Source organism: Polyergus mexicanus, unplaced genomic scaffold (genome assembly GCF_030449975.1).
Source record: "Polyergus mexicanus isolate NDT 795.1 unplaced genomic scaffold, iyPolMexi1.0 SCAF_3, whole genome shotgun sequence".
NCBI lineage: Eukaryota > Metazoa > Arthropoda > Insecta > Hymenoptera > Formicidae > Polyergus > Polyergus mexicanus.
In genome coordinates this window covers 4,839,514-4,864,843 of record NW_027223323.1, presented here as the reverse complement: position 1 = coordinate 4,864,843, position 25,330 = coordinate 4,839,514, and the positions used below count along the sequence as shown (strand labels likewise).

The 25,330-nt window shown below is 40.8% G+C and overlaps 1 protein-coding gene across 11 annotated transcripts in view; it reads right to left on the bottom strand.

The window, feature by feature from the left end:
- The window catches only part of Bru3 (bruno 3), a 384,657-nt gene that overhangs the window by 5,823 nt on the left and 353,504 nt on the right, over positions 1-25,330 (bottom strand). For 8 of the 11 annotated variants that reach the window (XM_070316018.1, XM_070316020.1, XM_070316026.1 and 5 more), the window contains 6 exons: positions 20,460-20,539; positions 9,972-10,115; positions 9,344-9,473; positions 6,617-6,784; positions 5,792-5,896; positions 2,143-2,220 (listed from right to left, as the gene is read on the bottom strand). In XM_070316018.1, coding sequence (XP_070172119.1) covers positions 2,143-2,220; positions 5,792-5,896; positions 6,617-6,784; positions 9,344-9,473; positions 9,972-10,115; positions 20,460-20,539 — 705 coding nt within the window. The remainder of the gene's footprint in view (positions 1-2,142; positions 2,221-5,791; positions 5,897-6,616; positions 6,785-9,343; positions 9,474-9,971; positions 10,116-20,459; positions 20,540-25,330) is intronic. The other 3 variants (XM_070316022.1, XM_070316019.1, XM_070316023.1) reach the window with 3 other exon arrangements.

The following is a 25,330-nucleotide window of genomic DNA, read 5'->3' as shown; positions in this document are numbered from 1 at the left end:
AAGCAACAACCAACATTGGTCGACAGCGCAACACCGAGAACAGCCACTGACATCGAGTGCAACGGCGAAACACCGAATTAAACGACGAACATCCGAGATACGTTGACGTAAAGAATAAAGAAAAAGGAAGATAGGAGAGAGCTATCCGTACAATGTTAAAAAAAAATATATCGTGGCACAGTCATGGTTAGAGAGAAAAAAAAAATATATATATATATATATTTATATATATACGAACACCGAGAACATCGTGTAAGACGTAGAACACCTAGAACAACGATCAAAGAGCTTAAAGTAACACGGAGTAAGGGTAAACTCGCGAAGCGACAATCAATAATAGATTGATACCACTGTCATGCAATGATGACAATAACGTCGATTCCCCTTCGGCTCCCCTGGGTTCCGTCCGATATTGCGGCAACGCCTAACGACTTTGACATCTAACATAAGTTTCTCCAAAAGATAGAGTGTCTCTTTGCAAGTTTTCTTTATTTTTATAAAATTTGTGTCTAGCACAGAGAAGTTTCCGACAAGTCACCGGTCACCAATATGTGATAAGCGTTGCTATCTCATTGAGACTTTGCAAACTATTCGTGTTTCTCACAGAGTACTTTACACATATATATGAAAAGAAAATTGTACGAGATATGATTTGCCATTTAGATTAGATTATTCAAAAATTACGATTCATAAATATATAGTTATCGATTATACAACATAATCCTTTGGCAATAATTTAATGTAGAATTTATTCTTTGATAAATGCATTGACATGAGACTGATCACTTATAATTAATTTTACAGAAAATTTCATCTCGTCAAGCTTATATATCCGTCCAGAAAATGAAATTATTAATAATTATTGTCATTCGAGGATCAGAGAGACATGTTAATCAATGCGCCAAGCTCCTCGCCATGTACTGGAAAATTCCATTAGAGATCTCTCGTATTTAAGAATCGTGTGTACCGCTTACGATTTAATCGCGGCGGATGGGAAAACGTCAGAACGCATCGATGAGACGAAAAGATCAGGTGGAACGAGAATGGGAACGGATGAGGGAAGCGAAAGAGAAGATGGGGACGAGAAGGGAACGGACGGATGGACGAAGAGGTTGGAGGGAAAGGAGCCAGAGGGTTTCAGGCCGGATAAAACGGAGGCGGGGTAGCCGTGTCGCGGTAAACTTTCCATTATCCTGCGATGTAACAACGGATCGCCGGCGGGCGTAGCGGCAAAGTAATTAAAACTTTCGTTTTATTTGCATTATCTCATTGCAAGGCGTCGTATATTCTAATAATGGCGAGTTGTTAATTGCAATTAGGCGTTGGCTCGCTCAGCCCTCTTCTAACCCAGGTCTTCTCCCGGTCGACATTCTCTCTCTCTCTCTCTCTCTCTCTCTCTCTCTCTCTCTCTCTCTCTCTCTCTCTCTCTCTCTCTCTCTCTCTCTCTTTGGCTCCTTTCTTCTCTGTATTTCTCCGCAAAATGTAACGTAATAAATGACTAGCTCTCCCTGATACACCTACTAACAATAAGCGAGACTCGTGCTGTCTCTTTGACCGACCGCGTTTTTTTTTTTTTTCTTTTATTCAAACCGGTGGTTTCTAATAAATCGCATTTTTCTGCGACTTCGTGCGACTATGGTGACTAAAATTCTCGAAACTATCGAATTGACTTGTTTGTCTCTAAAGGAATCAACTTCTTTCGATAGAAAAAAAAAAAATAGACTGCCGGTATTCATCTGATATTTGAACGCGGAATATTTTGAAATTTTTTTTGAAATAAATGCCTGACACAATGCAATATGAAAATTAAAGCAGGAAGATCGAATACGGATGGTGAAACGAAGCGAAACACGCTCTGAATCGATTTTCGCGAATACCTTCCGCTCATCGCTTCCGCTCGCATAATCGTGCTTCGCGGCATGATGTCGCTTTATTTGCGAAGTATGGAATTAACGGTACGGAGCTGCTATGCTGTAGACGGCGGCGGGAGAAGTCGAAACTCCGTCTTGCACCTCGTTGGGCGCCGACGAGGGATAATTCGTGTCTGGACATGTGTACGGGACGTGGGTCTACAAATCTCGGGTCTACAGTCGTTCGTGTTTACAGTCAACAGTTAGACGTTGATGAGCGTGTTGTACTTACCTTCCCTCTGCGTGGGCGCCACCGCGGTCATCGGCTGAGGAATAGCCTGAGGAAACTGGCCGTAGACGGCGGGGTAAGCTGCGACAATAACAAATAACAAGTACATCATGATCTGTCCACATCTAGATTTGTGCGTGCTCACTGTCTCTATCTCTGTATATTCCATTCTCAATCTCTCTCTCTCTCTTTCTCTCTCTCTTTTTTTTTCCTTTCCCTAGTTTCCGCATTGTGCGATCCGCAGTCGGCCGTCGTCGACGGTAAGAGTCGACGACAGATCGAAACCGGCAACAAGCCACCGAACGAATGTAGGCGTTGTAATTCAATGCAGCGATAGCGCATACATAATGGACGATGACAGTAATAAAAGCCGAACAGAGTCCAATAAACGTCAACGGATTCAACAGAAATTGCGTTGCCATTGCTAGACAGATTACAAGGGTGTAATTTATGGCCGTGCGTTTCAGAAGCCCCGGAATATGTAAACGGACGCGATCATTCATTCTTGCGATTTGCCGAAGGACTCGTTGCGAAACGGGGGAAAGGTCAGAGTATCGCAATGTTAGAAGAATATGAAATGTGAAGAGAGAACGCAAGAATATTCTCTCTGCGAATCATAAGAGATTCGCAGTAATCGAAATATGCAGGTTTTATTACAATCTCAACATATTAATGACAGACTCTGTGATTGCTTTGGAATGGCAAGCTTTTTCGAGAACTAAGCTCTCTCTGCACGCATACATACATACATAAAATAACATATACTTAATTCAGATAAGCTTTATTTGTTCAACAATTTTAAGTCTACGTTTATCGAAATGAGTATTTAACTAATATGGAAAAGTAATGAGCGTGAGGCTCAAAATTTCTCAAAATTTTCCCTCCAGAGAATTATTATCTCTAGGATATTCCGCATAATCTCATCGTTAACGCGAAATATGGAAATCGCGCTTCTATTCGCGCGATCTGTGTTTAACCCGGTCGGCTTAAAAGCGAGCGAGGAGCGATTCGTTGATATGAACGGTCGTCTCGTACAAGCGATTCCAGGCCGACATTCATCACGGGCGTTTTCGTCGACAAGGGTATTCGTCTCTCAACGTTCTCACCGTTCTCGCGCGACTTTCAACACGATACTTTTGTATACTACGAACCGTCACGGCCTGCGAAAATGCAGCGTTGCACCCGGTGCGGCATTAGCCGACACTCGATATCTCTTCAAAGCCGATTCGGCTTGAAACGACGCGCCTCATTAAAACGGGATACGGAACGCCGTCTTAGCGCAACGATGCGGCAAAAGTCTTCTACAAAGCTATACAGAATATCCCGTTGCAATTTATGCGAAACTAAATATTCAAACAATTAGGAGAAGAGCATTCCGATCTACAAACGTTAAAACGAAAGATTTCGCGAAAAGGATATGCGACTCGTACAGAATAAAGCTCAGAAATTGGAGAGAAATTACATCGTAATAGCATTTGCTTAATATCACATTACAATGAATCGATAAAAAATGGCATTATTACATCCAACACTTTCTAATATAATTACATTTGATTACATATTCTTCATTTAATAATTGACATCGATATGTATGTGAGAGATATTAATGTAATAATTAGATTTTAAATAATAATAAAATAATGAGAATTTAATGTAACATATCTAATATGAAAACTTGATAAATTTTGTTATAATGCTATTTCATTGTATCTGTTATTGGAGGAAGGAAACGCACGCGTAGAATAAATAAATATCAATATTACGTCTGATCGAAACGAGTATCTGCAAAATATTTCGCATTAAACGGAAGTGCCCGATATATTTTAATTCGCGATGCGATCTCTGCACGTTTCATGACAATTGGTTAATCTGTAAATTTGGATCTCGCTATAAACGCGCGCGCGCGAGAACCAGCATTATATCGTTTGCTACACGTGACGAGGCAGAAAGCAAGTACGTCGTTATTAATTATAACTTGATAAATATTTAAAACGCTCGTGATTGATACCTGTTTGTGACGGATAGGCGGTGCGTGCGCGCGCGAGCCACGCTCTCAGATCGGCAGGGGCAAATTTTCGCCCCGGAATTAATTATTTCCGTGCAAACATCGCTTTAATATATTCCGATTGACGTTACCCGACGACCTCCCTCCCCCTACCCCTCAATGCGCGATGGATCAACGTTTGGCGTATGAAATAAATACGCCATCATACGTCGCCCGCTCGTCACGCTCAGATAGAGGTACACCGTTATTCGGGATTGCTTTTTTTCCACTCGCTGATCTCGATGGCGCGTCTGTACACTGGCCGAAAATACATAGAAAAAAATATACCGCTTTTGAGTCCTCGGTAAATACAAACGCGTATACTCTCGCGCGCGCATACGCGGCTACGTTTGTTATGACTCGAATTTGTTGAATTTCCGCTGATACGGTAAAAATGCGTTGAGAGAGGGAATTATTAATCAGAGACGCGGGGCAACAATAAATAGTATCTCTTGCGCGTCCGTTTTTCATTTTCGATTACATTCTTCTTTTTTTTCTTTTTCTTTTTTTTTTTTTTTACAGATTCGATCGATCAGCCGTGTCCGTTCGACTGGTGTTGGACCACGTGTTAACGCATTTGCGCGTACGCGGAATTCGTTAAACGCGCTCCCATTACGGTGATTGGAATGTAATAGAAGTATAGGTCCATCGAGACGCTGATTATCCGTGAAACGAGATCATCCATTTTGCCGAGCATTATTGGATCATAATTTGCGTCGATGCGCTGCACTTTGACGTTACAGCGCAACGTCGACGGTCAATGGCGGATATTTGGCCGCTGTTATCGATGAGGGGGGATGCATGCACCGAGAGGACGCGTAACGTGTAAAACTACAATATAATATGTACACGAAGTACATTTAGAAGGACATCGAAGTACATTGTAGCATCACAGCAGAAGCATTATAGAACGAAACGTTGACGCGTACACGATCATGTATGACGTGTATGTATGGTGTGTATACGCATGCGGCCATAGTTGCATGCAAACAACCAGCAACGCGATCAGCAAAATCGAATTTTTCGCAGATAAGTGCTTCGACGGCGCCCGAATAAAAGCACGTAAACGTTCCGTAATACATTTTTCCTTTTACGTACAGACGATCTCCTCCCTTTTCGTCGAAAATACGCGCTTTTTTCGACCCGCTCAAGATCACGATAGGCAACATCCGGGTGAGATCTAATCGCGTGTTGAAACCGATAATCCGTTCCGTTCACTGAGCGATGAATGCAAAACGTTTATGAGACTTTAAAGCGACTTTAAAAAGAGTATTCGCGTTCCTGAATTAACTTTAAGCTTAGAGGGAAAAGAAAATTGTTACGCGAGCTGTCGTTATATTCGTTCGTGTTGTAACAACGATGCTATGATATAAATATAATCGACATTCATCATCCACGTTTAGATTCGATTCGGAATAAAAGAAATTCTACGAATAAGTATACGTTCGAGCGTCTGACGTTGCGTCTATTTTTACGTCGATAATATCCGCGAGTCCGTTTGGATGGAGCTGGATGGGCGAAACGCGCTACAGTCATTGCACGGGGAACAGGGTAGACAGCACCTTGACAAGCCGTAGAGATAAAAATTGAAGCTGGAGAAACACTTACCGGCCACTCCAGCATAAGCCTGCATTCCAGGATACGCGGCGGCATGCTGAAGTGCCGCCTCCCCGTTGGGCAGCCCCTGCGCTGGAATGGACAGATGGAGGGCATCTACACTTCAGTAAGCTCAGCTCTTATCGGGGGGAGGGCCTAGCCTAGAGGCCCCTGTCGCAATACCCAGTAGGCCAATCGATATTTCCGCCAACTATACTCGAGTATAGTAATGACTATTCGAATGAGCGATAAAGGCCAAAGATTAATGGAAGCTTGACTATAGGAATAATCATATATCACCCTCTGTGTAAAATTTATTATTCGCACAGTACGATTTATATGACAGTTAGCGTTGTATGATTTAACTGGACCAACATTCAGATTGCGCTTATATATTTGAAAATTGTAAAGATCGAGATTCAATGGGGGAGTCTTTCGCGTAATACGTCGAGGATCTGTATATAAACGAAATCTTAAAATTAACATTTACTCATTTATTTATTGCAAATACGATTTTGTTCACATTACTGGAAGTAACTCTACATCTCTTACAAAATATAAATCTCGCGTTTAGCAAAAGTTCGTGAAACTGCGCATCGATCTTCCACGTATGAATCTCGTATCGTCGTAAATTCGCTTCCTGTCAGATAAACGAATGTAGCGCGCTTCCTCAGCGTAGCACGGAAAAATACGACGAGTACCGCCTGACGACGTACTCGACGTTGTATTACTTGGCCTGCGCGAAGTTATTTACATCCCTCGCGAAATAATAAAGTCCGTCGTCGATTGGCCGGGCATTGCGCAGGGGCGGCACGCTGCGCCTGAGTTGATACTCACGTCCCGCATAAGTCTGCGGTATTCCGTTGGTGTAGACACCTGGATCGGAGCCTGCCGGCTGGCCGTTCGGCGTTTGAGCGGCCATGTTAAAATTCGGCATCGTCGGCGATGGTAACGATGGTATCGCCCCGTTAACCGGTTGCCCTGTGCCGGTACCTACGAGCAAACCTGATCAGTACACACCGGTTACCCTCTTGCTCTTTTAACACCGACCTCGATCGTCCTCTATGCGCGAGGCATCAGGATGCAATTTTTATCCTTCTCCCTTTTTCGTATTTTTTTTTCTCACACCGTGTCTCTCTCTCTTTTTTTTCTCTCTTTCCGCGTCAAATGTAATTGACGACAAATATTCAATCCGGGAAATGATCCGTATGCCTCGCGTTTGAGGGGTCGGACAAACTACGGATCGTCGAATTGCTGATTGGATCCGTAGACCAGAGCCTTGTATCGAGTTAATATCGGTTCGGTCAAAGGGCTGCGTTTAACGTCGCATTTCTCTCTCTCTCTCTCTCTCTCTCTCACTCTCCCTTTTTATCTCTGTGATCCTGTGTTGCGTTTCGCGCAACTTTCGCGTAACATACGATCGTACTACTGCAACTATATGCTTGTTTTTGATATACTACATCGTTTATATGTGAAAAGGTCGTGTTTATAGGTAATAGTTTGTCCCCTGTCAATGATGTGACTCGGATCAGCGATCAAAGCCTTGCATCGTGTTAATGACGCATTGATCGTGCCGATGACCAACGTTTGGTATCACGTTAATATTACTCGCGACATTGATAAAGAGATATAATTATGTTTGAGCAATATCTGTGTTATTTCTATCGAATTAATGCGCAATTATGGAAAATATGCAGTCAAGGGTACACGACATAACAATAATATCGATATGTGTTTGTGATATAATCGAAACACAATTTTTCGAAATTAAAAGGATGATTCTCGAAAGAGCTTCCCAAACATCGCGATTGATTGTCAGATAAAGATAAATCCTGGCACTTTAACGGATATCCGAATCGGGTCTATATGGCTACACGAAAGGTGGAAGTCGGGGAAGAAGAATCTCGATGCCTCGATAACACCCGGAGATTACGCTGCGCACATCCTCGCTACGTGCATCGGATATGACGATACGTCGTAAACTTAAACTCCCGTAACTGGACGATATAATACATTCCGGCATTGTCGATTCGTGATGGGTAGTCGAGCGGTTTCTCTACACGGGTGAGATTTTTACAGGGGCAGTAAAATCATTGTTACCTCAAAGTATATTGCTACGTTACGCGCGAATCGAATAATCGTTGAATTTCGCATGATACAAGATAGGAAGAAAAAATAATCCAATGCGCTATCTCGAGGCATTTTTTTTTTTTATAGAAAGATTTTACCGAAGTGTTTATTTATAACTAAAAATCACTGCATTAATTTCTATATCATCGATGAATTGTTGAATTCGTCTTCCGAAGAGTACTTCGAAATGCAATTATCGTTGGAGTCACAGAACGTTCATCCGATAGATCCACCTGCAAGTGCCACCCTGTATACATGCCGTTTGCGATTCCGGTATCGTTTCGTCGGAAATAAAAGCTCGCTGCTCCGGTAATCTTTCGTACGGAGTAAAGCGGATGGACGTAACGGGATGGGCCGCGGGAGCGAGGCCGGGGGAGATTGGCGGAGAAATAAAATATTATTTCCCTATCAAACAGTATTACCTTCCGCTTGACGAGACTCGACGTATAACGGAGCCGATTTCCTCGCTTATTTTATTTCTCTATAGCGACTTCGATCTCTCCGTTGTTTTCTTGTATCGCCATGCGGAGGGTGCGAATGAGAAAGACGGATGGAGAAAGGGAAAATGGCAAGTGCGAGGGCAAGGAAGAAGAGGCGTTTCTTTGGCTTTTCTTCTTCTCCTACAACGAGCTTTCGATAAAGTTTCGCGGTAGCGGCAATATCTCTCGCTCGAGTCACGTTCGATGAAAATGTTGTATTGATTTACGAGTCGGTTATAATGCAATCGACTGTACGCCTCGTCCGTGTGTGTCGCGAAGATTCAGGGAAATTATAGGTAACAGATCAGGCAGAAATGACGGCCGAACGGGAGAGATGTTTTATATCGTTAAAATCGAACGGCATTATCAGGTTGATGATTAATAATTCGTGTACCCTCGAGTGCTTTCTCTCTTTTTAAATATTTTAATAGATTGATACTATTGGTTGATTAATCGCATAATTTGACATTGACTAATCAGGATTGAAAAATTGTGAATATTTTTCACGTGATCTTTGTAAATTGTTATTGATATATATATATAATATATATATTGTATCGCAGATATTCTTGAACTATGCTAGCAAGATGTGTACATTATATTTTTGTCTCAATACGAATATTTTAAATTAATTAAACTGCGAATAAACTCAAAATATAACAACTTTCCAGTTAAATGCAAATATTACGTAACGTCTACATATATAAAAGAATGCTAAAAAATAAAAGTTTTATATATATGCAGATATTCGCAAAAGAAGAATGCAATTTATTGAGACAATTATGCTATTTGTTATATCGGTATTTCTCTTTAAATTACAAACGTCTTCACCGAAAAGTTCACAGACAATTCCATCAATTCATATTTTAGTTTCAAAAAATATCTTAGAAATTAGAGAACAAATGGGTTTTTCTTCTCGCGACACCCACAACATATCAGTCAGCTATAAGCTTACCAGAAGTTGGCGGGACTACAGGGTTTGGCATGCCATTCAACGCATGCGGCAATTGTCCAGCGGCCAATGCAGTCATTGGATTGATGTACGTTCCCTGTGCGGTCGCGGCTGCCATGAGCGCCGCTTGTTGCTACAATAAAGCAAAGACTTTCGTCAAAAAGAACGTTCTTGTATTTTTCTATTACTACTTTAGCAAACAGAATTATTCGTTCAAAAAACGAAAACTTTTAATCTCGATGAATATTCATCTCTGATCAATATTATCTTTTTTTTTTTGTCCGAAAACTTTTTGTCCCAAATTGATGAAAAAGAAATTGTAGAAATGATGCCCTTCGATGATTTTGGAATATATCGTAGAATATTACAAACGTGGCAATTTTTAGAAAACGACATTTTCTTTCTTCTCGTAACCTGGTCGCACAAATCTGGAAAGAATGAAATCACGAAAGGCGATTGCGGCGGATCTCTCTCTCTTTGCATACAGGCGTTAACGCGACGGCATCATGTTTCGGCCGATCATTTCCGAGAGTAACGAGGGACGAGCCATTGCAGATTGTGAGTCGCGGTAACGAGGACAACAAGGCGGTAATGCGGTAACGCGAGAGCCATTAACGGTAACACGACCCACCTGAGCGTAAGCGCTGTAAGCGCCGAACTGATTGAAGACGAAGGGGTTAAGGAGGCTCATGTTCCCGGCCATTTGCTGCATGCGTCTTAGTTGTCTCTCTTTATCAGTGTCTGCGAATTTTACCACTATGCTGGATGACGCACCCTGCAACAGATAATGCAATATTCATAATTTCACTCTCATAATGTTGGCATTTTTATGGTTCAATTTTACGACATGCCACATGCTACGTGTACATTTTAACGATCTCCGTAACGAGATATTATTTACAGTATACATAAGTAAGACGTGGAAAAATTATTTTTAATCAGATTTTTATAAGTGAACGAAAATAATTGAAGATATATATGTATATTGCCATATTTTACAATAGCATCTAATTACGCGAAAAGCACGGAAGGAATTAAATTCATTAAACAATTTCTCTTGTAAATTTCACGCATCGAAACTGTGGAGTTCTAATTAAAACTTTGGGAGCTAAATTCTTTTACATATTTCACTGTCAATTAATAATTTATTTATCTGTTATTAAAATTAAATGAGTTTATAATCGTAATATTTCCTCAAAAATGAAGAAGAAAATGCAATATATATAGCAAAATAAATCAAATATAACGTACAAAGCAATATAACCGCTTTCATAATGCTCGCTAGATGAAGGAGCATAAAGGTATAAAATGTACGACAAAGAAGTGATTCGCAATCTTTTCGCACAAAAAATACTTCTTCCTTTTTGAGACGCTCGCGAGAATATGTAAGGCGATGACATTCTCACGACGTCTAAAATATAAATGGAAAGGCAACAGGTGGTCAGTGGCCATTGTGGCTGCGGAGAAAAGCTCGGCTTTCGCGCGCGAGTTGCCGGTGATACATCATATTCACGTCATCAATGCAAATGCTGGCTGGACGCGCGTTCCTCAGAGTTTATATAACAGTTGTAATGTTACAATTTGCGTAACGAGACTTTTAGTCTTTGGTCACGCGACTTTGCATGATTTCGTCACGTACTTCACCGTGCTTCTCTCGCGTGCACCTCTTTCCTTTCCCGTTTTTATATTGCTCGTTGGGGTTTTTTTTTTTTTTTTTTTTCAATATCCTTCCTTAGGAAGTCTAAAAATGCTTACAATAAAAGAGCATATATCAAATAAAAATATTCATGTAAATATATTCTATAATCTTTTCTGAGAGAGATTAATTCACGTTACAATTCGAACATTTTTATGATATTACATCGACAATGAGTTTCATAACTCCTATCGATGCGACGTTTACTAACTGGTTCCGTCCTGATTCATACACAGACATTAAATCGATACTATCGTGATGGACGATCCATCCTTTTACACGCGAAAGTCTCGCGTCGCAGACAGAAATTGTTACACAATGAGAAATGAATCTCATATGTACATGTTAAAAATATGTTAGACGGCTTTATATGTAATAGGCGCATTTATTTTTTGAAAATCATTGGAATAATCGATGTTCATGTCATATAAGAGAAAAGCTCGATAATTAATCGTTATTAAGCTTGTAATAATTACAATATATTAATCGAATTAATTCTCTTTTATTTGATAAAAAAAATAAACTATCACATTTTAAATAAAAAAGTAACAACTATGTAATATATACAAAAGTACGATTTTTTTCAATTTACCGATAAGATTATTAGATATATATTAAAGTAGAATGTTTAAAAAATAATCCAATTTAATCGAATAATGGCAAAGTAGAAACTGCAGATTATTTTAAGTAAAAGTGTTTGCGCGAAAAAATTTATGCAACGATAAGAAACCGCAACCACAAGTTCGATCTGCGGCATGATTGTTATGCATTGACAACAATTGGAGCGTATATCGATAATCGATTGACCGTCTTCACCTCGCGGGAATTCTCCACAAAAGGCTCGGGGCCGTTATTCATCAGCGAACCACATACGCCAACGGTTAGTGCAATTGCTTTTAATTTAACGACGAGGACACCGTAGAATTCAGACCGGTAACGCCCGACAGATTTCCACGGAACGTCACCTTGTGATACATCGCGTCTCGTTTCTATTAAATCGATCGAGGCGTCTTCTTGCTGCCTTCAAAGACAATCCCGATGAAACATTTTCAGCATACGTGCACAGCCCGTTCCCGACACTCTCGCGATAATGCGCATGCCATGCGAGATATACGCTCTACGCGCGTTAAATGTTAGCCCCCGAAAGAGGGGGCGATTTTACGTCGACGCCAATCGACGCTGTCAAAAACACTCGCACGTTTTGCCGCGCCAAATTTTGCTTTTATTGGTTTTTTTTTCCCCCCCTACGTCACGCGTTTCGTCCAGAATCCAGAACATTCGAATGGGTTTTCTCATCGAATGGGTATTCGCGCGACAAACGAAATTATGCAGGAGCGAGTAGATTTTAGAGAATACTCCCATGCTGTCTCTCCTCCGTAACCATCGTAGACTTACTCAAGTGCGTAATGCGAGCGAACCCATTGTTTCTGATATTTTTAGAAAAGCGAAGATAACTTGCGTTAATTTTTTTGAAAACACACGCAAATAAGAGTGAGCAAAGCAAAGAAACAGAGATAAACATTTTTATTCGTTTCTCGCGATTACGAAATATACCATGAAACTCAAGTGCAGCGTTACGACGAAGCTTTAGTCGATAATTTTACAGTGCAAGGTCGGATACTTGGAAGGTTATTGCGTAAAAATCATCTCCCTTTGACTCTTCATTCGCTGTATCACCTTTGGCAACGCATGCGGCAGACACACCGTTGTATTTGGCATTTTCGAAGAGCTGAAGGGCTCGCGCTACACGAGTACCTCGGTTATTAAAAGTTTCGTTTGAGGCCGGGCCTCGAACGAGGTCAAACGCGCGTATAACCGCGAGCGTCGCGAGAGAAAACCAGCGACCAGGTGCAGTTTACAAAAGCATAAAAGTTTCCGGGAGCGGATGTAACTTTCCGCGTTACTGTAACTATAACTAATATCGAGAGTTTTGCACACGATATACCTCTCTTTTTGCCTCTCAGCTATATACGTTTGTGTTACTCTTTAAAGCGCTGCAAAGGAACAAACTACGAAGCATCGTATGTGGTATGTGTTGGTATATGTGTATGATATATTTTTACATTCCTTAAAGATCATTTATTTTCATCGTTGTAATTTCTTATTTGTCACTAAAATATGTTAATTTTTCTAAAATTTGTCGATAAACCATGGCACACATAATACGTTTACATTATTTAAATCTCAAGAGTACTTTAGAATATTTTTTTTATACATTTAAATATATTATATAATATCTAAATCCTTTGAAATCATTTTGTCGCTCAACAATAGTCTTATGCATATAGCAATAAATAAAATAAAAGATCCAGAAGATATGGTATATAAAGTACTCACAAAATTCTACTTTTTCTTTGTATATTTCAAATCTCAATCTTTTTTCAGTTAAAATTTTCTCGTACGCGAGAGAAAGTTCTAAATTCAAACTTTCACAAAAATGAATTTACTTCAACAACTTGTTACAAGAAGCGATCGTCATATCATCAAAAGTCTGCAAATTTTTTTCCTTTTCCAGATAATGTCTCGAAACATTTTTGTTGCTTATAGTTATAACTGTAACAATTACGAGAATCTTCATAGGGCATGAGAAACTTTCGAGGGGTAATCGCGATACTTCAAATTTACCGAATACATCGCACGCTCTAAATATTAACAAGTTCGAGGTCAACGTTGACGTAAAAAAAAAAAAAAAAATTCAAAAGTCGAATTTTCAAGCATCTGCAGCGGTGCGTGTCAATCTGCGTGTGCGTTACGTTCTTTCGTGCGAGAAAAATCGTCGAGCCGCGCCGATTACGCGCGATAAACGGCATCGACGCGTGCCCCCCCCCCCCCCCCCCCGAGAAAATAATTTGCGTCGACGGTCTCGAGCTCCGAGGTCTTGTTCGCCACGCAGGTATAGATGCCATAGGGTGTGTGACATTTACGCGAGCACATATGTACGTTGTCGCGCACGTGTGCGGCATGAAGGAGACGAGGCTGAAGCGAATCGTGGCGCGATCGGGGCCGCGCGGGGGACGACGAGGTCGTATCGGAGCCAGTGAAGCCGAAGCCTCATTATTGGGGGATTACGGTTCATTAATTCCGATCCAACGTTCTGAACTGCACGCGAAAAGGAAAAGCCGTCCTCCCGAGAGCCGGAGGTATCATGCGGAGAACGTTTGAAGCCACCGCCGCCGCTCCCCCTTGCTCGTTATGTCTGTCCTACGTGTCGCCCCCGTTAAGGTTGCCCCTTTAAAAAATGTCGATATTAAAGCGCGCGCGCGCGCGCCTTTTTCCATTATGATTTCATGAGCCAACGCGAACGTGGGTCGCGTTTGATGTTTCATCCGCGTGCATACGTCGTTGTCTGGTTGAATTTAAGCTCGCCCTTCTCAGAGATGCGTAGTCGATGTTTTTTCATATCCGCACTTGGTCGACGTCTAGTCGCTTCTTCTCATTAATCGAAGATACCGATGGTTGGGGATCGATCGAGAGCTCCGAGATAAAAGTTGGCGGTATCTCTATCCAGATACTTGAAGCGGCGCTTCGGCGTCGAAGCTTAGCTCAGAGGGCCACAATATTGGACAGGCCTTGCCAACGGAATGAAGCAATTACCTGCTGATTGGAGGCTCTCTCCCGTTAGCCGCACCATCACACTTGCCAATCCGCCAGATGGTAATTTCAATAGATACAACTGGAACCGCAAGACCGGCCGGAACGCCGATTGCTCCTCGTCCTCTTGTGTGATTCTCTGTCGAATCGGAATACAGAAGCGAGCGTTCCTATTCGCGTAGATGTATTTCAAATTACAAACCGCTCACGCAATGCTTCTCAATGTAAAAATAGGTAATTGGAAAATCATAAAAAAGCATCAAATTGGTAACATTAAAAGATTTCGAGTACTCTCGTAAAAGATCGAAATAGTATCGTCAAACAAGAAGAGAAACAAGATAATAAAAGAAAGAAAATTAATAATTATAAATGAAAATAGTCTAATGTGTTATACGAATCGTTTGTAATACATTCTATAAGTATTTTAAGACGAAGTCTTTGTCTTTTTCTCTCTCTTTATTTAATACTTTTCATAATATATATATTTTATATTTAAAGGTTCTTATTTACGAAGTATATATAATAAACATGTATCTATTTACGTATTCATATATCTCTATATCATTTTATCCAACTAGATTCGTTTTATTATTATCGTAATGAAGATGTAAAACAAACATCGTTGTTATCCGCTGAAATTGGCGCTCTTGAATGTACACGGAAATCAATTATTAACGTTAACATCGCGTCGCTTCGTTGACGGGGTGTCCCTATCACAAATGCGCTCACCGTGCCTGGATACGTCCGTATCGATTCGACGATACCACCTTGTAACGGAGGGAGAGTCGGCGCACAATGAGAAATCACGACAAGAGCCTTATCGTACGAATAATCGCTTCGAATCCCGCAGTAAGGACGGGATCTTGTTGATGGGTTCCCGTGCTCCGCACGGTCGATCGCGCTTCTTTTCCACGGTCGTCCATTCTCCCCCCTTTTCCAGACCCTCTGCCCTCCCCCCCCCCCCTCCTCTGCCTCCGCGATCTGTCTTTCTCTTTCTTTGTGAAGATTCGGACTCCGCAGTCGTTCTGACTCCCGATACACACGAAGGATCCGCCAAACAAGTAACAGTTGTACTGGAGATAAAAGCAATGCAATTACGAGGCCGCCGAGAGAATTACTCAGGGAATGTCTTTAATTAAATGTTGGGAGGAGTTTCCGAGCCTCCGTTAATGCAGAGACAATTTCCTTCCATCCACTTTCCACGCGCGCGCGCGCGTGAATGTCTCGAGCAGAAAAGTAACATCCGGCCGGAGATGGAGAACCGCGTTACGTTCGCGTTACGTCCAGATCCGCGGGCTTCTCAACTTAACGAACTTTTAAAGTTCGCGCGTGCCTAATCACTCGCGTCAACGTCCATTCAAAAACTCGCTCAATAAGTATCGAATTCCATCGCTCGGGTTTCCTCGTTTCGATCGAGGAGCGAGCACATCCCGCGAATCGTTTATAGGCATCCGACTGATTGTTCTAAAGTTTGGAATAACTTCAATTGGCCATTGTATCTTATCGCTTCGAAACTTCTTGTATGATGAATTCCCTGCCTGCTTGAAATCCAATTCAGCACGTTGAATGGCGCATAAATTCCGATTAATTTTGCAAAATCCAACTAAAGATTATGCATCTGGTATTAAAATAATTTATGACATTACGTGTATTAAATTTAATAAATGCGCAAAAATTTCTATTTTCATTATGTCTATATTAACATTAAGTATCATCTAGAGTTGGCTATCTTCGATTGTTTTAAACTTTCGTAACGAATAGACTGTGTAGACATTTCACCGTGAAAAGATGGCAACAATCGACGATGTGCCAAAGTTACATAAATAAGGACCAAGGGGACATCATTCCACAACTCGTTTTGACGCGGCGCGACGAAACACTTCACGTGGTTTTTGCTTTTATTACGAGACATTTCCAAGAGATGTATGTATGCAAGGGGGAGATTTCCGTACGCGAGGAGCGCGATGTTGGAGGGTTTGCGAGGCGTGACAAGAAATGTCACACGCTTCGGAAAGCATAACTACATGAGGCCTGGCTCGGTCGCATGACACTGCGTTGACACATACGAGATAAAAGAAAGAAAAAGAGAGAAACACAGAGAGAGAGAGAGAGAGAGAGAAGGAGAGGCGGTGTACGAAAATATTGAGCCCTTGAAAAAATATTGCCCGTTGCGTGATGCACGAACGCGCCTACAGAATTCGAGAGACGCGTAAACAGGCTGTTATCAAACAAAAAAGTGTGCAAAAAAGTTGGGGGCTCGAGATACTCCCGTGCAATTGATGCAGGCTTACGTGACGCGCGTGTCCAGAAAAACGTGGTAGATTATCGTCGCGAGTAGAAGTATTTAATTTTTTATAAGAGAAAGAAAGAAAGAGAGAGAGAGAGAGAGAGAGAGAGAGAAAGAGAAAGAAAAAGTAATCGTGTTATCTCGACAGATTTCGCATGACAGAATCACAGTTTGTAACAACATTATTAGAGGTCGACGGAAATTTTTATAATATTATATAAAGCATTACTCCGGACGAAACTTGCAGTTGATATCGCGAATTGGTTTGTATGTACTCTCTAGTAAGCGAGAAGAGAAGGAGGATAAAGTTATTCTTCTGTTAAAGCATTTAAAAAAATTGAGTTTTTAAAGCGTCGAGAAGAGAATGGCGGAATCCGAGAATGCATTGAGCTGCTGGAAAAATATTGTTCGCTAGGAAAGACACGGGAAAACGTCGCTGCGAAAAGTTTAAACCACATTATACGGGCCGTGAAATCGGGGTAAAAAATGTTTGTACTGGTCTGCGTATACAGACGTCTCGGTGTTGTTAGAAATTAAAATTTTTTCGCGTGTAATATCTTCGAATGACGGGATCGTAAAATCGGCTAAAATATTGAGCGCTTAAAGAAATATTGCTTGTCGCGCGATGCATAAATATGTCGATCCGAGAAACATAAATCGGATTAAAACCACACGTGAAAACGAAATAAATACGCTTACAGTATACAGATTTTATGATAATGTTTTTGCGTTATCAGCAAAAAAAAAAAAAAAAAAAAAAATTTTAATATTAATCGCGCGACGGCATTAAAAATATCACGTTTTCAATGAAAAACATATAATTTATCATTGCAATTAAATTTCTCACATTTACATTACAATAATATATTAAATAATGTTGTTTGTTCAACACATATTAGAAAATAAATTATGTTTATGATGCATGCTAATATAATTATATTCTCGTGTGTGACAGATGTACGAAATATATAATTGTTTAAATAGCGTAAAAGCTGTAATGTTGTAAAATCTTGTTAAATATATGCATAGATTTCCGATTACATCGTTCTCAAATTTATATCATTTTTTATTGAATTTTAAAATTGGACTTGCCACTGCGAATTAAGCGGCTTGTGTAAAGAATAATTGAAAAAAAAAAAGAAGAATCAATGTTAACGTGTGCATTTGTCATTAAATAAAATAACATTGTCCATATTGTGTATCTACATCATGCGGATTTCATAAGGTGTTACGATTTCACGCTTCCGCTACGAGCCAGTATGTCGTTTGCAGGCCGACAGCGCGTCGTCGCGTATTACGGTATCAGATTGCAAATCAATATCTCATTTCGTAGGTATGAGCCGAGATGTTGCGTTCGTAATGCAGTTTCGTGACCGAGAGCGTCGACGTGTTCGAGTGGCTGAAAGCAGAGGGTACACACGTGAGATGACGTGTACGATCGTACATATATTCGGTATTTTTATGCGCGCACACACGTACACGCTTATATAGATCGACGCTTCTCTAAGCGTGTATGAGCAAATATAGATAGGACAGGGGAAAATTGGAAGGGGTTGTGATCTTGCGCTAGGTCAGAGGAAACTGGAACGAACATAGTCAAGCCGAATTACTCTTGGGGCTCCATAACATCGCGTCTCCTTCGCGATAACGATTGTTTTCTACGAAAGATTTATATCGATTGGCCAAACAGAAAGAGTGAATTTTTTATCCGCTGTCCGCGCTTATTGTCGTGTTTTCAAACGATGACGAAATAAAAATACGTAGTTTTCAAAAACACATTGTTAGATAAACTGAGATATTGAGTCACATTATTTTTTATGGCCAACCAAAATGACAGAAGTACCGCTGCTATTTTAATCTTTGCACGTAAATCACGCTCATATGATTCGCCGACGTTAAATTGTTCGACACAAACGGTCCTCTCTTTCTACGTCGCGCCGCGCAAAATTTCATAACGTCGAGATCCACATAATTCGCCGCAATAATTAAGCCGCCCGCGTAACCTTTCGTATCTCTTCTGGGTCGAATAATTCAGGGTCGAAGGTCGGCATTTCGGCGAAAGCGTTAACCCCGACACTCGCTGCCGCTTTCGCCTTCCTCGCTTCCCATCCCCTCGGTCACGACTGCGCGCCGTGAAATCTCGTAACATCGGCGTCGAGATTTGCATAATTCGTTGCGATAATTAAGCAATCTGCATATTACGGCCCGCGTGCGCTGTCAGTACCTCTTTCGTGGGCAAATAGTCGCGGTTCTGAAGTCGTCCCCAACTCCCTCCTTTCCCCTCTTCACTCCTGCTCCGTCTTCCACCCCGTATTCGGCTATTAGATTAGGGCCTTGTAACGAGTAATATTCACGTAACCAACCCGCGCTTCCACCCCCACGATTTTGCCCAGCGCACGACGTTCGTGCAGGGACGCTCGTTTAATGTACGACGTGAATCGCGAATCCCTTGTCGAATGTCAAAAGTTACGTCATCTTCTCTTCCTAATGGTCTCACATAACATACAAGAACATGAAATATAATGGATCCTGTTACTCTTCTCCAGTAGCTCTAACAACAGAAAAAGTTATAGGCTCGTCTCGTGTGTTTCGCGTTTGTATCACGCTCTCGAAGACGATCATATTATAGAAAAATACATGGATGGATATACGTGTACATATAGATTATCAAAAGTAAGTTTGTATCATTGATAATATGTTTTATTCGTATTATTTTGATCTTTTGCTCGTAAATAATTTGCATATTAAGATTTTTAATATTTAAATACTTTTTAAAACGATTAATTTAGAGCGTTATAAAATCACAATCAAAAGCAATAGTTCCATATAAATCCTCGCGATCTTCAATTGTACATTATAGGTCTAATAATTGTCCGAGATACAAACTCCCTTAGGCGCGTGGATGCGTGTCAGCGGCGGTCGATAGGCAATAACGCCGACAAGGACGATTGGGGGGCCGGACGGCAAGCGGCTTTGCAAAGTTTCGCCAATCAGCAGGTGGAATCCTGGACGGAACTCACTGACAATTCAATTACAACTGGGAATTCCTGGTCCGACCCTAAGCCGAGAAAGTTCGGCGGTTTGACGGAGACCGAGGGACGCTCTCTCGTCGAGGGCTGCGGAGAAGGAGGCGAATCGCGTTTCTCCAAGTGTTATGCAGATTTCTGTTTGGCCAGTCATTACTGGCTGGTGTTTGCAGGCACGACAGCCATTGCTACGGCTACCCGGTCCGATCTCCAACCGCCAGTCATCTCCTTTCCCGCCATCCGTTAACGGAAGACGGTCATCTACTGCGGCGCGTATCCCTATCCTCGATATTCATATCAGCCCCCGCACCCCTTCCTCTCTTCCGTCAGGTGTAGCGCTTCTATGAATATTTACCCTCCTTTCCGTTAATATCGCGTACGTGACATTTCCCGAGCGTAAATACGGCGTTCGTGAACACGATGACTAGCGGTCATTGGCTGAAGAGGTGAATTGGAAGATAAAAAAATAACGAGCTTCGATCGAAGAGAGATATAATATCATACGGTGGATACACTCACCGGCATAGTTTGGCTACCGTGTAGAGAGTTTATCGCCGCCAGTGCTTCTTGGTGCGACGAGAGTTTCACGAATGCACAGCCTGAAACAAAGAGAAGAGAGCGGTCATTAAAACCAAATGAAAAATAGATCGTAGATTTCGCACACAAATGACATTATCATATTTTTTTAAACATGTAAAATATATAATCTTTCCTATTTTCCTTAGTATATAATACATACTTTCAAGTAGTTTACAAGAATACATCTTTCATTTTTGAGAAACAAATCTTACGCATCGAAAAAATTACATGTCTCTACGAGACATGCGGCACAAATGAAAACTGTCGCGAAATAGAGGGTTAAATAAAACTCGTAACGTTCGATATTCATTCGCCGGAAGGATGAGTGTCATGAGTAACGGTGATCAACTTTCCTTTTCTTGCCATGAAAATTTCTGTGGCACACTCTGAATCCGGAAGGAAGCACAAAATACTTTTATCTGTTTTATCTTCGCGAGAGTTCCGTTTCCGCTATTGTTGTGGAGGGAGGCCGTTCTCGCGACAACGATGGAACGATTAATCGCTCTCCTACCGCCTGCCACGTGCGCTTATCGCCAGTAGTTAGATGGAGACGCGGCGAAGACAAAGAGCTCGGGGGCCCTTTGAAAAATTGACGCGCCAGCGGAGCGCAACATGCACTTTAATAAAAGATGTTTACCGCGCGCGAACAAGCGCTTCGTAATCCGAGACGACGGTGGCCGCAGTTTCGTGAAATAACTATTTGTATCGTCGCCATGGGGAATGATACTCGACAATCGTTGTCATCTTTTGCACGCGCGTCGTGGTAAGCGGGATAATTCACTAGATCGTCGTATCTGGTCTATTGAAAAGAACTTGTTCGAAAATAAACTTTTCGATGTTGCACCGCGGGAAGAAACTTCGAGGAATTTCTCGCCTACAAAGATCGAGATAGTAGGGATCGTAGGGTAACATCCAAACGACATTTTACGCCGCGGTACTGTTTTAGTTTTTCTTTTTTCTTTTTTTTTTTTTCGGGGAATATCGAATTTTATAGATAGAACGCGAATTTTTTTATTCAATCGGCGTCTCGAGTTTTTCACCTCGTGAAAAATATCAATCAATGGAAGCTGTAATCAAATTTAACGTAATCGTGTTACAGTCACAGCCAGATGAAACACAGTGCAGTTTAACTGCGCGAGATTTTCGTGTAACGCGGCAGCGCTTTTAAAACTGAGATTAACCTTTTCGAGGATCGAATATCGCTCAATATACTCGCCAATTTCTGTCGAGCGGGCGCCTCTTGAAAAATAAACGAAACTCGATTGCGATATGCTTCTGGGAGATGGGACGGATCAGGATTGAAGGGAATTAGGGCGAAAAGAGGGCGCGCCCACCCCCTTTACGCGCTGAAGTACGACACGATAATGTATCCGCTGCTCGTCCCTTTCCTAAACTCTGGACTTTCCTCTGATCTCAGCAGCCCTCGTCTTCGACATCTAGTTTCAAACTCCCGTCCCTTGCTTGCTTGCTTGCTTGGACGACATGATACAAGAAAATTGGAACAGGCGGACAATTTTAGGCTTTCGATCAATATATTAAATTTCGAAATTTTTTATGACATATTAGACGAGAATATTATACGCGAATACGTGTCAACCTTAATAAAGCGAAAATTATGTAGCTATATTATTTAATTACACGGACTAATTTTCGTAAAAGAGTATATCGCGTAGACTATATTAGATAAAGTGAAATAAAGAAAAGATAATCACAACTGTTCTAAAACGCTAAGTAATTGGAGCACGAAAAAAATGACAAAGCGATTCTTCCCGCTTTGTTCCCGGCAGCTCATTAAGTGGCGTTGCTTGACGGCATTATACTCCTTGCCTCTCTAGCCCTTCCTGTCTGAAACACCTGGCGTCCATTGTAGCGATCATAATGTCACCATGTCAACCTCATGCCGCTACATTAATCAGGGCTTTGAATCTCGAAAACTCGAATATTTAACCAGGATCGAGATCTCCACTAACGCGTGCTCGCCAATACATATAATTCACACAATAGTTTACAAGTATATAGATTAATTCGATCAGCAAACTCGATATTATTTCTCTTTTACCGTATATTAATCTAGAATTTAAACGGATAATGTTGGCAATCATTGTGCGTTTTGCGAGGAAATTCGTGACAGGAAAATGAGCGAAATTCTTGAAGGACCATACGAGCGAAACGTATAAGACTTGGTTGCCAGATCCTGTAGATCCTGGGGAAACGGCCAACGTAAGAATTCGCTCGAGCTTCCAAAGCGTTTCTCTCCCGTCTTTCCCCTCTCGCGAAGCTCCCGAAAACGATGCGCACTTGAGATTTTTCTTCGACGTTTCTCGCATCGCCGGGACGCAAACTTGCACGAAAATAAAGGACTCGAATTTCACGAAACTTTGCTATACCCAGTTGACATCATGCATGCATGTATCCGTATGTATATGAGGGGATCAATATGTCATGACACATGTTTTTCGCTTGTATGTAAATCAAGAATACATCTAATATCGAAACATTTAACATCAAAAATATTAACATTAATATAAATGTTTTCTAATAAATAAAATCTTTTGTACAAAATATATATTTTATAATATATATAAAAGTATTTTAAAACTTGTTTTTCTTAATATGAGAAATATAAGTATAGATCAGATTATATGGAAGTAGCACACACATACGTAGATACGGACACGTGCGTCGTTGTTCTTAAAAAATTATAAGAAAACGAAAATATATCTTATAATTAGTATATATTATTTATACATAATCAACATAGCCGAGTTTGTATTTTTCAATAAAAATAAAACAACTAGATAATTTTCTGATTATCTAGCGTGTAAGAAAAAAAAGAACGTGTAGAAAATATCTAGATATTTATATCCAAAAACGCTTAATAACAGAATATATAACAATTATAGTTATAACTATCATGACGATTCCTTTCTGTCGGCTCAAAGATCATATTTGCCGCTCTTCTTTCGCCTTCTTCATAGCGTTCAACAACAAACAGTGGACAAGACCGTTCGTCGGCCGAATCGACGACCCTTCGTCCACGACGAACGAGTAAAGTTTTCGTGGTCTTCCCCTGACTCTCCCCCCTAGTCGTTTCGTCTCGAATCCTTCTTCCTTCAATTCCAGCCGCCGCTCGCGCGCTACCATCACGATGGCTTCCGACCGATCGATAGCGCCCGCGAGACTTTCCACTCATATATTTGATTGCTTGGCAAACATGCCTAAGTTTATCCCACGGCCATCGCCATCGTCGAGCGACTACTACTACAGCGCGGGCGATGCCACGACTACTCGCACGAGTTCATGTGCCCTGAACGTTCAAACATCGTCGGGAGTTTTGTTCGTTCGGAGCGTTGCGCTCGAAGTTATTTAATCCTATTAAGACTACGATGTAATTCTAGTTATGAAGATCTCGAAATATTCGATCGCGATGACGAAATAGCACGAGCCTCAAGCACGCGCAAATTAAAGAGTCCTTCTTGTCGATAAAATGAAACTTTCTACGGCATGGCGTATAAACGGGCGATTTAAAAAAATTCAAGAACAATGTAATAAAAATAAAATATTTATCACGCACGTCGGCGATAATGTCAAACGGAGAGAGACGCGAGGGCAACCTTTTCTATTCATTCCCCTCTATGTAATGGCTTATTCTTTAACTCAATACATTGAAACTGTGTCATTAATTTCCCTTTTACTATAAACGATTCGTGGCCTTATGGTACAAGCATAGGTAAGTTAAATCATTTGCCGAGCTACCGCTCAATAGCGAGTCAAGGCAAGGCGAGGTGTAACGCATTTAGCGATCGATCTTCTTATACTCATTTCCGCGAGTAAAACTTATGTGGCGGAAGTTGTACGCTTCATTAATCAACAGTTGATAATTAAATCAAGCCGCAAACTTGGTACGAAAAAATGCCGCACTCTCTAGTTCGAATTCGCTATGATGTTAGAAAGCTTCATTAAAGAGTAGGTGTTTCGCTACGTTACGAAAGCGCCATGCCGCCGATCGATAGATCTTTTATCAAAGCGTGACGTTCCGAAAGAAGCATCAATTCAAAAATAGAATCGTCGTGATCGATGGGCGACGAACATCTGTTACCGTGGCTGGTGAAAGAGGGCGATTTGAATATAGACCCGCGCGATATACGCGCGCATCGTCTGTCAACCTTTGTGACTTGGTTGTAAGTCGCTAGTGAACATCTGTTTTTGTAACAGCTGAAGATGAACAGCGCACATGGAGGCTTACTATACTCGAAATTTAATTTCTTTTTTGCATAAGTAATAAAAGCACAGATTGTATGAATTTTTGTCATCCCCTTAGATCTAAAGAATAATAATTATATATCTCATATATCCCGTTTCTTTGTTAGAGAATACATTACGGATAATATAATATATGTAACATGATGAGATATTAAATACTTTGTAAATACTTTAATCCCTTAAACTGATATAAAAGCTAATTGTCAATTTTAACACATCATTATGATAATTGTATATATTATAGTTATTGGATTAATACGAGTGAACTAGGTTCAGATACAGAGATTGCTAATCATTAATATAATAGTTATTTATATGATAATTATGAAAATATATATATCAATATGAAAATAAGAAAGAGGAGCATAAACTTACAATTAATGATGTCTATCAATAACGTAGATTTAATTTACAATTGAGTCATCTCTTTTAAAATCGAAGAAAAAGAAAAATTATGCTTTCAACAGTAACATGCTTTTATGAGCGACAAGCGAAATATCTTTTATCGTTAAAGAATATACACATTAGAAAGAGAAAAATAATTCGGT